The following is a 13,005-nucleotide window of genomic DNA, read 5'->3' as shown; positions in this document are numbered from 1 at the left end:
AAGGATATATATTAGTGTTCATCAGGGAAACGGGAGCTTGGAAACCGCGTAACCTCCTTTCTCCTCTTGTTGTCGGTGGCCGGGTAAAGCTCTGCTCCTTCCCCTGGGAACCCCGTGGGCTCCCCAAGACCCCGAGGGGGGGGATTTCTACGGGGCCGGGGGTCTGTGCAGGCAGAGCTGGCAGCCCCCAGCCTCCAGTTGCCCCCAGTCTCTGGGCAGGGGTCTGCGCCTGCTCTTGGGGGGGGGGGCGAAGCCACTGTGCAAAGCCACTTTGGGCGTATTTTCCTCCAAAAATGAGCAGCTTGGTGAGAGCAGGATCCGGGCGATGGATTGCGGGGGGTCTAGAGGGGGATGCTTGGGGGGGGGGGGGCTGCGGGATGCTCCGGGGGTCCCGAAGGACGCTCTGCGTCCTTCGGGACCCCCGGAGCATCCCGCAGCCCCAAGGATTTATTTTTTTGCAGTTTTTTAGACTTTTTTTCTTTTGCCCCCGCCCCCGAAACATTCACCCACATCTGCGTGAGACACAATCGCGACCCGATACCGAAACACACCCCCCACACCCCCCCCCTCCCCGCCCCCAACTCGGTATCTCAATTCCTCAGGTTTCGACCTCGAGCACAGGGTTTTTTTCCCCCCCCTTCCCCAGGTGCCTGGGGGGTGGGGGGGTCCTGTGCTGGACACCCCCCCCCCCCCCCATTTTTATTTTGGTCGCTTGGGGAAGCGGCATTCTCAGGGGATTTGGGGATTTTCCAGCTTTTTTTTTTTTTTTTCCCCCCAGCCTTTCCCCCCCCCCTGCCCCCAGCCCATCTCCAGAGCTGGAAATGCCCCTTGGTGGCTCCGGGGACCTTGTCCCCTTGAGGGGAAGGGGGGGGGGGGGCGGGGGGGCTCCGTCCAGCTCCTGCTGCTGTTGGGATCCAGCCCAGCTCCCCGCAAGGAGAAATCCCGGGGGGGGGGTTTCTCGTGCCCAGGGTGGGCGTTAGATTTTTCTTAGTGAGTTTTTTTGCATTTGTACAGTCACTGTTTTGGGTTGGTTGTTTTGTTTTGTTTTGTTTTTTTAATTATTTTTATTTTCCCCCCCCTTCCTCTCCCCTCCCCCTTTTTTTTTTTTTTTTTTGAGAGCATATTACCTTCCACTTTATTTTTCTTTTTGCATATCAATTTAAAAAAAAAAAAAGAAAAAAAAAAAAGCCTAAATCAGTTTCTCTGGGGTTTGGAAAGAAAAAAGGAACGGACACAGCTGCAGACGCATTTACCCAGCGTGCATATCTTAACTCAGGTAAAAAATGAAAAAGAAAAAAAACCACAAAAGACAAAAAAAAGAAAAAGAATAAAAACCACATTCTACCTCTGAGAGCGGCGGCCTTGGGCGCACCCAGGCCCCCGGTGAAATATTTCAGTTTTGCAAACATTCAGGTATTGAAACTTTTGATTATTAAAAAAAAAAAAAGATAAAATAAAATAAAAACACTGAAAGTTTACATTTTATAATAACATTATTATACAGATTGTATTTAAACTTCAGAATATTTAAGACAATTGTAACCCTGTAAAGTTGATGAAATATTAAAAGAAAAAAAAAAAAGTTGCGTTGTCTGGGGTTTCTGTCCCTGGGGGTGTCCAGGGGGTGCCCGCCCAGTGCCCACAGGGCTCTGGGGTGCTCACGGGGTCCCCCCGAGGCTGTGGGGTGTCCCTGGGGTGTCCATAGGGTCCCTATAGGGCTACGGGGGGCCCGTGGGTTAATAAGGTCCCTACGGGGCTGTGGGGTGTCCGTGGGGTCCCCGCAGCGTGCCTATAGCGCTGTAGGGTGCCAGGGGGTCCCCACGGGGTGTCCATAGGGCTGGGGGGTGTCCGTGGGGTCCCTATAGGGCTACGAGGGGGCCATGGGTCTGTAAGGTCCCCACGGGGCTGTGGGGTGCCCGTGGGGTCCCCACGGGGCGCCTGTAGCACTACAGGGCGCCAGGGGGTCCCCACGGAATCCCGGGGTGCCCGCGGTCCCCCATCCCGGGCCGGGCCGGGGCGGGCCCTGCTGAGCTTCCTGCCGCGTGCGGGCGCCGCCGCGGGTCCCGCCCCGCGCAGCCGCGGCGGCGCCGCTCTTGGTTGGCCGCCGCCGGGCGGAGGGAGGGCGGCGCTCTAGGCGGCCGCCGCGCTCTCTCTGGCCCTGGCGGACCGCGAAGATGGCGGCGCCCATGGAGGTGGCGCTGGTGTCGGACGCCGCCGGGCCGCTCTGCAACTGCTCCGTCTGGGAGCTGCACTCGGGCTCGGCCCTGCCCGGCTACCGCGGCGGCAACAGCGGGCCCCGCGGGCTGGCGCTGCTGGGCGGCGAGCACCTGCTGGGGGCCCAGCTCGGCAAGAGCTACATCAACGTCTGGGAGCTCCAGAGGAAGGTACCGGCGCGGCGGGCGGGCCCGGGAGGCCTCGGCTCGGGGGGCGCCCCCGGGCCCCGCGGAGGGACCCCCCGTCTTGGTGGGGATGCGCCAGGGACCCCCTCCCTGGAGACCCCCCGGCCCTGTGGCGAGGGCCCCTCTCTCCGGGGGTCTCTATGGCCAGACCCCCCCATGGCCCCTCTCGCCATGGAGACCCCCGCCTCTATGGTCAGGCCCCCAGACCCCCCGCTCCCTCCATAACGACCCCCATTGCCACGGGCAGATGCCTGACATCCCTCTCTCCGCAGGGACCCCCCGGTGCTGCCCCTGAGCCCTCCATCTCCGGGGGGACCTGCCTGCAGCTCCCTCCCCGGGGGGGTCGTGGGTCCCGTAAGGCCCGGCTGCCTTCCCGGGGGTCCCACCTGATCGCACGGGAACCACCAGGAAAGGTGTTTTCTGCAGGAGGGATTGGCTGTTGGGCTCCTCTCAGGGCCGGTGTCTCCCCAGGCCGTGCTCCCCACCCCGCAGCCCCCTTCCCGAGGCTGGAAAAGGAGCGTCGTGGCTCCCAGGGCTGGCCAGAAACGCGACCGTCCCCATCGAGGGAGAGCCCAGGGGGATGCGGGCACCCCATGGCTGGGCCTGCTTCACCTGGAGGCCCCCATCACCTCAGTCCGCCCTCTGCGCCTTCCAGCCAAAAATGGAGGCCTAAACACGGACGGACAAACCTCACTCGTCCCTACACAGCTGTGCCCCGTCCTCCTCCTCCTCGCTGCGTCCCGCTTGCGCTTCAACTAGGGCAGGGCAGCAGCAAATACAGCCGGAGCCTCTCCGTTCCCAGTTGTTCCCCTCGGTGTTGCTGCAGAGAGCAGCAGCCGCCCGTCGGTTTCGGCACACTCTGCCCCTTCGCCGCCACAGCTCGGGGTCTGTTTTTTCCAGTTCCCCCGAGGAGCTGCTCTCAGACCTGCTGCTTGTTCTCCCAGGCTGTGAGGTCGCATCATCTTTTTTTTATATTTTTATCAAGGTTATTTTGCTGTAATCTTCTGAGCCCACGTTCTGCTGAATCTCCAGGGTTCCCCAGCATAACCGCATCCAGGTCCCTTGCCTTTCGGTACCCTCCTGCTGGAGCTCTGTGCTCGCTGGAGGGGAATTTACTTCTCCCTGCAGGGCTAAACATAAAGCAACCGCCACAAAACCAGCGAAATGCAGAGCAGTTCGAGGTGATTTGCACGCACGGGCTGCGCTCCTCCATCGTCGTCCTCTTTGGCGTCAAGTCTCCGACCGGCGGCAGGGCTGATGTGGGTCGAGGACACGGCTCAAACGCCGGCAGCCGCGGCGCCTTGGGGGCTGCTGGAGCCGCCTCTTCTCCCACAGGCCGATCTCAACTGAACCAGCGTCTTGTTTCTCTCTCCCTCTCGGCCTCCAGCCCGTGCTGAACGGCCACTCTGTTCTTTCTGCCCCCAGGACCAGCTCCAGCAGAAGATCATATGCCCTGGGCCGGTGACCTGCCTGACGGCTTCTCCCAACGGGCTCTACATCTTGGCTGGGGTTGCTGAGAGCATCTACCTGTGGGAGGTGAGGGGCTGCCGGCCGGCACGGCGCGCGGGCGAGTGGAGATTCCCATCCCGCAGTTGGCCAGTGCCCCTGTCCCGTCGGGTGTCAGTAAACCCACGCTGTGGGGCTCGGGCTTTGCTGGGTCACGCACGTTACAGCTGGGCTCCGCGCCACCCCGAGGGGCTGGGCCGGCTGCTCGGCGGCCTCCGTGGGCGTGCAGAGCGTGGGGCAGCTCGTCAAGGCTTGGGGGGGGAGAAATTGTGGTGGGAGGTGCTGGGTGAGGCTTAGGTCAGTTCTTTCCTTCTCTTTCCAAGCTGCTATGGATTCCTCAGGGGTCAGGTGTTGCTGCCCCGAAGCAGAAACAAAAGACTTAGTTTTCCTTTAGCGCTTCTTCCACGTTTTAGCCTAATATTTGTGTGTGGCTTGTGATCGGGGTGTCTGCAGAGACTGCTGTGCTCTGGTCACCATCCTTCTATTTTTAATTAGTGCTGTATTTACGGGGGGATTATGCCACGTTCTAAGCACTTCACCAAGCAAATAAAAGAACCAGCTTGTTCTGAGCCCGGGGATTAAACACCGCGATGTCAAACCCGGGGAGCTCTCTGTCCCGGGGGACGTTTCTGAGCCTCGCTGTGGGGGCGGCGCTATCTCGATTCATCGGATTTTTCCTTTAGAAATGTGCTGGGGCGGTGTTGGAGAGACGCCCCCGCCAGGGGTGTGGGGCTGAGAGTGCAGCGGGCGGCGGTTCCGCACTCGTGGTGCTCCGAGCCGGCCCCTGCTCCGCTCCCCCCGCAGAACGCGGCCCCTTCTGCCTCCGGCCGGCCCGGCCTTGCTGGCGCTTCCGTGCGGCTGCCCGGAGCGGGGGATGGTGCTGCCCTGCTGGCAGAGGGAACCGGCGCCTTGGAGAGGCTGCGTGGGAGCCGCCGTGGAGCTGGAAGCGGGCCCGGGAGCCCCGGGTTTGTGCCTGCCCCCTGAAACCACGGGAGCTGCAGCGCGGTTTTGTTTTGAGGTGCAGTTCAGACCACGGGAGGGGGTCGATTCTACTGGTTTGTCCGGGGCTCCCTCCTTGTCCCCTTCGTTCCCTCCACACCTGCCGTGTTGCCTTCTAACAAGGAAAGCTCCGGGTTTAGGGAACTTCTTGCCCACCCTAAAGCCCCCGTTGGCACGGGACCCTGCACCACCCTCTGGGGGGGCATCCCACCTCCCACGGCTTTTGTATCCCCCTCAGCCATCTCGTTAGACGTTGTGGGCGGTTGCAAGAAGCCGTCAAAGTAATTTTAACAGTGAACAGGAAATCTTTATTGTGTGCTTGTGTCGACCAGAGAAACAGCACTGGCGTCACTAGGTTCCAGAGTTAACATGGGCAGGACTTTTTCCAGCTGTCTTCTGCTGTGTTTACCTTCAGTCATGAGCATCTGTGGTTGTGCTGGTTGCACCTTGATTGTGTCGGCTGCCCTCAGTGAGGTGCCGAGGGGCTCTCGTGGTCGACACAACCTTCCCTTTTCACCGCTGGCTGCCCCTCCTCGCCGCCCTGCTCTCTGGGGCGTCTCGGGGCTCCTTTCTTAGTATTCACCCGCCCTTTCCCTTGCTCCAGGTCTCCAACGGGAACCTCCTCGCCATCCTGAACCGACACTACCAGGACCTCACATGCCTCTGCTTCACTGACGACAGCAGCCACTTCCTCTCGGGGGCGAAGGACTGTCTGGCCCTGGTGTGGAACCTGTACAGGTAACCCCGCCCGGCGGGGGGGGGGGCTCGACCCGCGCGTGGGGGGGACAGGGAGCATCTGGGCGAGGAATATTAGGACAAGAGATCAGCCACCGCTTCCCGGAGGCGGAATCGGCTCTAACTAAGCCCGCGTGCCTAAGCTGTTGGTAAAGCCTGCTGGTGGCGAGGAGGCTGTGCCCCCTTGGGCGGGTTCTGCTGCCGGCCTGGCTGCCAGAGAGGCTTCTCCTGGTCTCTGTCTGAGTGTCCCAAGCTGTGGCGTCTGGCGCCGACCTCTTTTCCCTGCTTGGCACGGAGAGGATCGTGCCCTCTCCCTGCTAACGGCAGCTGCGGGCTCTGTCCCCTCCGAGACGGGGAACTCAGCGGCGGCCCTCGTCCTCGGTGTCGCACGTGCCGTGGCCGCTGATGGCTCCCGTGGCCTGCTCGGTCCTCGCAGCCGGGAGAGCCCTCCCGGGGAAGCGGAGCCGTGGCCAGCTCTCCCCACGGCCGCTTTGCTCCGGCGTCGCTCTCGCTGACCCGCCGCGCTCTCCTCTCCCGCAGCGTGCTGCAGGCAGAGCCCTCCCAGATCCCCGACCCCCGCCACGTGTGGTCCCGACACAGCCTCCCCATCACGGACTTGTGCTGCGGCTTCGGAGGGCCCTTGGCACGGGCTGCCACAGCCTCCCTTGACCAGACGGCGAAGGTAAAGCTCGGCTCTGTCCCACCGAGCCGGAGCCCCAGAGGGGCGCGGGCCCCACAGGGTTAAAGCGGGGTTTGTGCTGGGCTGCAGCGGAGCTGGCCGGGAGGGCTGCGGTAGCTGAATTTCTTGGCTGTCTCTGCGATGACTCAGAGCTGCCAGAGCTGATGGGCTTTGCCTCTCCAAACACCAGCAGTTTCTCTGCACCTGCCCTCCGGCGGGGCCTCTGCGGGCTTGGCAGCCCCTCTTCTCCTGCGGAATGTCGGGGTCGCTCCTCCCTTCCCCTGCCTTGTCCTTTGGCCTCCAGGGCCGGGAGCAGAGCCTGGAGCCCGCAGCCTGCTCCTCCTGCCCTGCCAGGAGGGCTCTGCCCCGGGGGGCAGGACAGGCACGGGAGGGGGTCAAGGGCCGCGTGTTGAGGCTGATCCTGGGTTCTGCTCTGGTTGTGCCTTGGGTTCCGTGTCCCCTCCGCAGCGGGGAGGGGATGTCGGTGCGCGCTGCCGCCTCGCCGCTGGGCGGGCGCCGGTAAGCAGCAGCGTGTCCTCCCGATCCCGCCGCTAACGTTTAAGCCCCTGACTCTGCTGTACCCCCTCACTCCAGCTCTGGGAGGTCTCATCTGGGGAGCTCCTGCTTTCCGTCCTCTTCGATGTGGGGATCATGGCCGTGACTCTCGACCTCTCCGAGTATCACATGTTCTGCGGCGGCATGGACGGATCCATCTTCCAGGTGGATCTCTGTGCCTGGGTGAGTGTGGGGGCTGCAGAGCTGCTCGGTGCTGCTCCTGAGCCACTGCCCCCTCCTCACTGCCTGACTGGTGTGACCCGCCAGGGCAGGCAGGGGCTGGGTTCCCCTGTGTCTCCTCTGCCCCCTCCAGACACAGTGACGAACCTGCTGGCTTCGGTCTTCCTGAATTCAAACCGCTCTTTCCCTTTCTTCCTTCATTTCTGCAGCCGGTCCAGAGAGACCGGACCTTCCAGACAGAGCGGGAGAACGGGAAGGTCTTCAAAGGGCACAGGTGAGGGACCAGACATACCTGTCAAACGCCTCATCGCCCCGTCTGCCCGCCTGGCCAGTTTCTGGCAGTCCTGGGGTCATCCTGAGTTTAAACACCCTCTTCCCCGTTCCAGGAACCAGGTGACGTGTCTGTCGGTCTCCACGGATGGCAGCCTGCTGCTTTCCGGCTCGCACGACGAAACGGTCCGGCTGTGGGACATCCAGAGCAAGCAGTGCCTGAAGACGATGAATCACAAAGGTAGGCATGCCCTTATCTCCGGGATCCTTTCCTCCTCAGCTGCTGTCTCAATTCTGCTCTGACGCCACCCTGGGCACTTCAGGCATTTCTCTGCTACTTGCTTCACACCTCCAGGAAGGGTAGAGGCGTTAGAGGGACGCCTCGGCTGTCTGGAGTAGTGTTTTGACCTTGCCCATGTCTGCTGACAACCCCCCTGTGCACTGTCGGGGCGTGAGTCAGAGGTTTCACCCTGTCGCTGGGGACGACCAGGATCTTCCTCCTTGGTTCCCAAAGGGAGCGGTTGCCCCACACGCACCCTAACGCCTGGGGAGGCTGTGAGAGGGGGAGGATGTCTGGAGAAGAGACTGTCTCTGTGACCCCAGCAAGGCGCACCCATGAGCTCATTAGGCTTGAAGTGAATCCGATAGAAGCTGTCGCCTGGGATTTCGGTCTGATGGCCCCGATAAACCGAGCAAACAAACCTCTGCAGGCCCAGGCTGGCAATTAGGTGCCTCAGAGCAGTGGATGATTTAGCCCTCCTGTTGCTCGAGCTGTTGCTAACTGGGTTTCTTACGTGACTGTGGGGGTCTCCAGTCTCTTAACGCCGCTCTCGCTGCGGGGGCTGCCCGCGCTGCTCTCCGGGCACTGCCTGAACCCTCCCGGAAGGTGACGGGGGTGACAGCCAGCCCCTGTGCTTCCGTGATGCTGCCTCTGGACAGAGGTGGGCAAGCTGCCGCCTCAGGGCAGTCGCTGAAAGCCGGGCTGCCTGCAGGCCCTGCCCTCTTGTCCTTCTGCTGCCAAGGACCGTTTCTAATGGGGACCTACTGCAGCGCCCGTCCAGCCTTGCTCCACTTAGAAAGGCGAAAGCAGACAAAATCGGAGCTGTGTGAGTCATCAGAGCAGGGGGGGAGCAAGCTTTCGCTGCGAGCCAGGCATTAAAACCCTCCTCGAGGCTGCAGGGGGGTGCGGATGGGCACGAGCTCGGCCCGTGAAGGGCAGGACCAGGCTGACCGCGTGGCGGGGGGCCGGGGCCGTGAGGTGCGGGTGCTTTCTGCAGCCTCCGCTGCCTCGCCGCTTCCTGCGGGCAGGGATTTGGCTTCCCCGGCAGCCCTGGCACCGGTACCACCCTGCTGCTGCCGCTGTGCGCCTAGCCTGAGCCCGGGAGCGGGCTGGGAGCTGTGCGGTGGATCAGGAGCGGCCGTGCGGGGGAGCACCCCACCAGAGAGCGGTGTCACCCCCGCCGAGCTGCTTGGCTCTCCCCTCCCTCGGCAGCTCTGCCCACCCCACCTCAGCGGGGCAGCGGGTCCCCCGCAGTGCTGGTGCCCAGCGGGGCCCCGTCTCCCCTTGGCCTTTCTCGCCGCCTCTCTGCGCAGCGGCGGGAGCCTCCCGGCAAGGTCTGTCCCCTGCTGCCGCCCCGCTCGCCCCTCCAGCGCCTTCCCCGAGCCTTCCCCGTCCCGGGGCTGAGATGACACGGGCTTTCTGCCGCAGCTGACGTGACAGCAGCCTCCGGCCTGCAGTGCTCGGGAGAGCGCGGTCCCTGCGCTCGCAGGGCAGAGCGGGTGGCTGGGGGCCAGGCAGAGACCGCTGCCCTCCCCGCACGATGGTGCTGCAAATAGATCGGAGGGGTCGGAGCCTGGCTCGGGGCTCGAGAGGAGCGTGGCTGTGCAGGCAGGACAGAGGCAGGGGGCTTTTCCAGCAAGGTTTGCTTGTCCTTGACAGGGGCGGGCAGGCGGATGGACTTTGAGAAATTGGGCTGCTGGTCGCGAGTGAGGAGCTGTGGCTGTGCTGGGCAAGGCAGGGCTGCTCCCTGTCACCCAGCGTGGCTGGCACCGCTTCCAGGGGAAGCAGGAGACCTCTGGGGTGAGGCTGTGAGCCAGCGCTCCCCAGTTCTCTTGCCAGCATTGCCCCAAAATCCCTCCGGGCTTCGGTTCCCATCCTGTCGCGCAGGCTCCGTCCTTCCCTCTGCAAACACCGTGGCACAGACCATCCGCCCACCCCGGGGCTGCGCCAGCCGATCCCTCCTGCTGTTGGAAGCCAGATTATTTCTTCTCCCCCAGTGGAGGCCAGTCCCACTGCCCGCACTGGCAGGGTGTCACCCACCGCCTGGTGCCCCAGCCGTCGTGGCGAGATGGGCTTGGACGGGACTTGCATCTGCACGGGGGCCTGGGGGCGGCTGGGGGGTCTGTGCCTGGGTGGTGACCAGATTTGGGGATCTGTGGGCGAGTTCGTGAGATTTTGTCCTCTCCGCCTTTCTCGTCCCTTCCTTTCAAATCGCTCCTCGAGCGGCTGGCGAGCCAGCAGCAGCAATCTCGCTAATGGATGCTTTCGGAAGAAGCAGCAAACGCCTTGTCTGCAGGGAGGGAGCGAGAGTCAAACAAATGGTTTGTTACAGCAAAGCGCTGGCAACGGGCAGCTCCGGGGCCAGCCTGGGACCGCTGGCAGAGCAGCTTCTGGACCGAGCGTTTGGCAGAGCCTTTGGTTCGCCCCTGGGGTCCAGCCTTGGATCCCGGGAGGGTCAGGCTTCGGAGCAGGCTCTGGTCTGGCTGGAGGGGGGGCAGATGATGGCGAGGAAGCCCTCGTCCACATCGGAGCTGCTTTGTCCGTCTCCTCCGCAGAGACTGAAAGTCTCGGGCGGCCCCGAGCCCCCCCGGGCTCCCTCCCTCACCCGGCACCTTGCCCCGCTGCCTTTGGCGGGGGCGCTGGGCGGGCGCTGCGGCAGCTCAGGTGCATCTGGATCCTTTTAACCTTTCCCTTCGCGCTGTCGAGGCCGGCCGGGGGAAGATGGATGGTCGGGGATTTGTTAGCGCAGGCCGAGCTGCTCTGCCCGCACGCGAGCCCGCTGGCTGCTGGAGGTGTGCTGCAGGAGGGCGGGGGGCTTCGGGGGGCTGGGAGGTCGCCGTGTCTGACAGGGAGAGGTTTGGAGGTGGGGGGCGGTGGGGGGAGTTCTCCAGCGAGCACCAGTTCAGAAGAGAGGGCGGAGGGGGCTGCTGACAGAAAGCAGCAGCCTGTGTGGGTAAATGCGGTAATTAAAGCGCTCATTAGCTCTGCCAAACGAGAGCGTGTGATAGATCACTGCAGGAGACAGCAGCCGCTGATGGATGGCGGGCTCTGCGGAGGGTGGCCGGGCCGCCCCGCTCCTCCCCGCGCTGCCCGCCGGGCCCGGCGCGGAGCCACGTCCCCGCTGCCCAGGACAGGGCGAGCGGCTCTGCCCTTGCCGGGTTGTGCTCTCTGTGCTCGGGGCTGCCCGAGGCACCAGGCAAGGGGCAGCCCCACCCCAGGGGACGAGTGTGACCCGTCCCCTCCTCTTGTCCCGTCCCAGGTCCGGTCACAAACGCCTTCATAGTGCTGGCCCCAGCCAACATGTTCAACCCGGACGGGAAACCCAGCGTGCCTCTCCCCAAATTCAGCAAACACCTCCACGGCACCGAGAGCAACGACGAGCAGGGGAGCGAGGGAGTGACGCTGCGCCTCGGGCTCCACCAGCAGGTACCGGGGACGAGTGGGCTGCTGGGGAGGGGGAGATGGGGGGCGGGGGTCTGTGCCGGAGGGTGCAAAATCTCTCCTCCAGCCAGAGCAGTGGCCGTGGCCGGTCTGTGCTGATCCGCTCCGGATGGGCAGCCGCTCCGTGGCCTGTTCTGAGCTTCCCCCGCGCTGCTGAGCTTCCCCGAGCGCCGTGTTTTTAAAGCAGTGACTTGCCCAGTTGACTGACTGGCGGGGGAGCCTTGCAGGCGGGGGGCAGGCGGGGGGCAGGCAGGCTCTTCCCTTCCTCTCGGCTGGGGAAGAGGAGCAGGGTCCTGGCTGGGGCGCAGGGTGTCCCTTTGAAATCACCCCCGTGTCAGTCGTGGCGGGGGGGTCTGGAGGTCGTTGGAGCTCTGCCCTGCCCCAAGTCCCGCCTGTCCAGAGCCCCCCCAGGCCGCGGCTTTGCCTCTGTCTGCCAGAGGCTGCTCCCCCTCTGCGAACGCCCGTCTCCGGTGTGGTGAGCCCCGTTCCTCCCCCCTCCTGGCGCGGTCATTTGTCCTCCCAGCCCTGTGCCGCAGCATGGGCTGGCTCTGCTGTCCCACCGCTGCTGTCCCTCGCTCCCGGCGGGGCCGTCCCCGGGCAGGGGGGTATCCTGCACCATCAGCGACCACCGGCTCACTGCATGCTGTGCCAGCCCGTCCCCTGGCCTCCCTGCCGGCAGTCCCAGAGCTTCTCTGCTCTGTCCCCAGGCGGGTGACGGGCCTGCCACGGCTGATGGATGAGCTCCGTGTCGGGGACGTGGCAGCTGGCCCAGGAGGGGCTGTTTGCCCGCGGCTCGGCGGAGGGGACGGCACGCCGGCGGCGCGGGGCCAGCTCAGGGGCTGCTTTGGCAATGTCGGTCCCTGCACAGGGCGCTCTCGAGGGGCTGCTTTGGGGCCCGTGTCCAGCCCTGCGCACAGGCCGGCCGGGCTCTGCTGGTGCCGCAGGGTCGGCCGGACCCCGCTGGAGTCCGTGCTCGGTTTCTGCTTTGTCCTGTGGGGATGAGGGAGGGGGTTTCTTTGCCTGCTCCAGCGGGGAACCCTGCCCAGGGGCGCTGGGAGGGGGCCTGGGTCTTCTGTGTCAACCACTCCTGCCTGGTCCCTGCAGGAGTCTGGGGAGAGCTACCTGGAGAAGGCCGAGAAGATGTACTCGCAGATGTACTCCACGAGGGAAAAGGTGAGAGCCACTCCGGGGTGCGGGAATCGCATCCTTCTGGTACAGACCCCGGGGGTCCTCTCTTCAGCCGAACCGGTTCTTGGGGCCCTGTGCAAGGCGGGGACGGGGAGGAACAAGCCCTGGAGTTTTCCAATGGCGTCGGCAGGAGGGGCTGCGGTTTGAGTGGGAAACAGAGCGGGGAGAGGACGAAAGGGTTTGGGATTTGCTGCTGCTGCAGGGAGCACCAGCTGCCGTTTGCCAGGGGTGAAACCCGGGTGCCTGACCCCCCTCTGTTGCGTTTCTCTGTCGCAGAACCTGGTGGGAGACCAGGAGCATCTGACGATCCAGGTGAGCGAGCTGGAAGAGGAGGTGAGCACCCTCCGGAAAATCAACAAGAACCTCTTTGACTTCTCCGCTCGCATTATCACCAAACCAGCCAAATGAAGAGGCGACCCCCTGCCCTCGCACCCCTCTGCCTCTCCCTGCCCAGCTCCTGGGGAAGAACCAGCCCGCCCTCGGGCACCTGCGCCGCAGACGTGCCAGCCCGCCTGGCTCGCCTCCTCGCCAGCACCTCTCGCGGCACACGCCGGAGCACTTGCCTGCTCGGTCTGGCGTCCGCTCGATGACACGGGACTGGGACACGCGCGGGGGCTGCGGGGCTGCTGCGTGCGGGACAACACAGGGACCGTTTTCACCCCCATTTGCTGCTGGGTGCCGGCGGGGGCAGACTCGGAGCAGCCGGCGGCGGGAGGAGCATCGCCAGTTCCGAGGGAGGGGTTCAGGACGCAGCTCCTGCTCTTTCCCCGTCT

At 64.1% G+C, this 13,005-nt stretch overlaps 1 protein-coding gene across 1 annotated transcript; it reads left to right on the top strand.

Annotated features, from left to right (window-relative positions):
• Window positions 1-2,174: 2,174 nt before the first annotated feature.
• WDR18 (WD repeat domain 18) lies at window positions 2,175-12,641 on the top strand. Its single transcript, XM_086477605.1, has 10 exons — window positions 2,175-2,384; window positions 3,825-3,935; window positions 5,509-5,642; window positions 6,180-6,321; window positions 6,913-7,056; window positions 7,263-7,327; window positions 7,440-7,564; window positions 10,863-11,029; window positions 12,149-12,217; window positions 12,509-12,641. Exons 1-10 carry the CDS (start codon window positions 2,175-2,177, stop codon window positions 12,638-12,640), a joined length of 1,299 nt encoding a protein of 432 aa, XP_086333731.1. The 3' UTR covers window position 12,641.
• The last annotated feature ends 364 nt before the right edge of the window (window positions 12,642-13,005 follow it).

This window comes from Leptosomus discolor, chromosome 24 (assembly GCF_034619465.1).
Source record: "Leptosomus discolor isolate bLepDis1 chromosome 24, bLepDis1.hap2, whole genome shotgun sequence".
NCBI classification, from domain to species: Eukaryota; Metazoa; Chordata; class Aves; order Leptosomiformes; family Leptosomidae; genus Leptosomus; species Leptosomus discolor.
The sequence above is the reverse complement of the archived record's forward strand: the minus strand, read 5'-3'. Positions and strand labels throughout refer to the sequence as shown.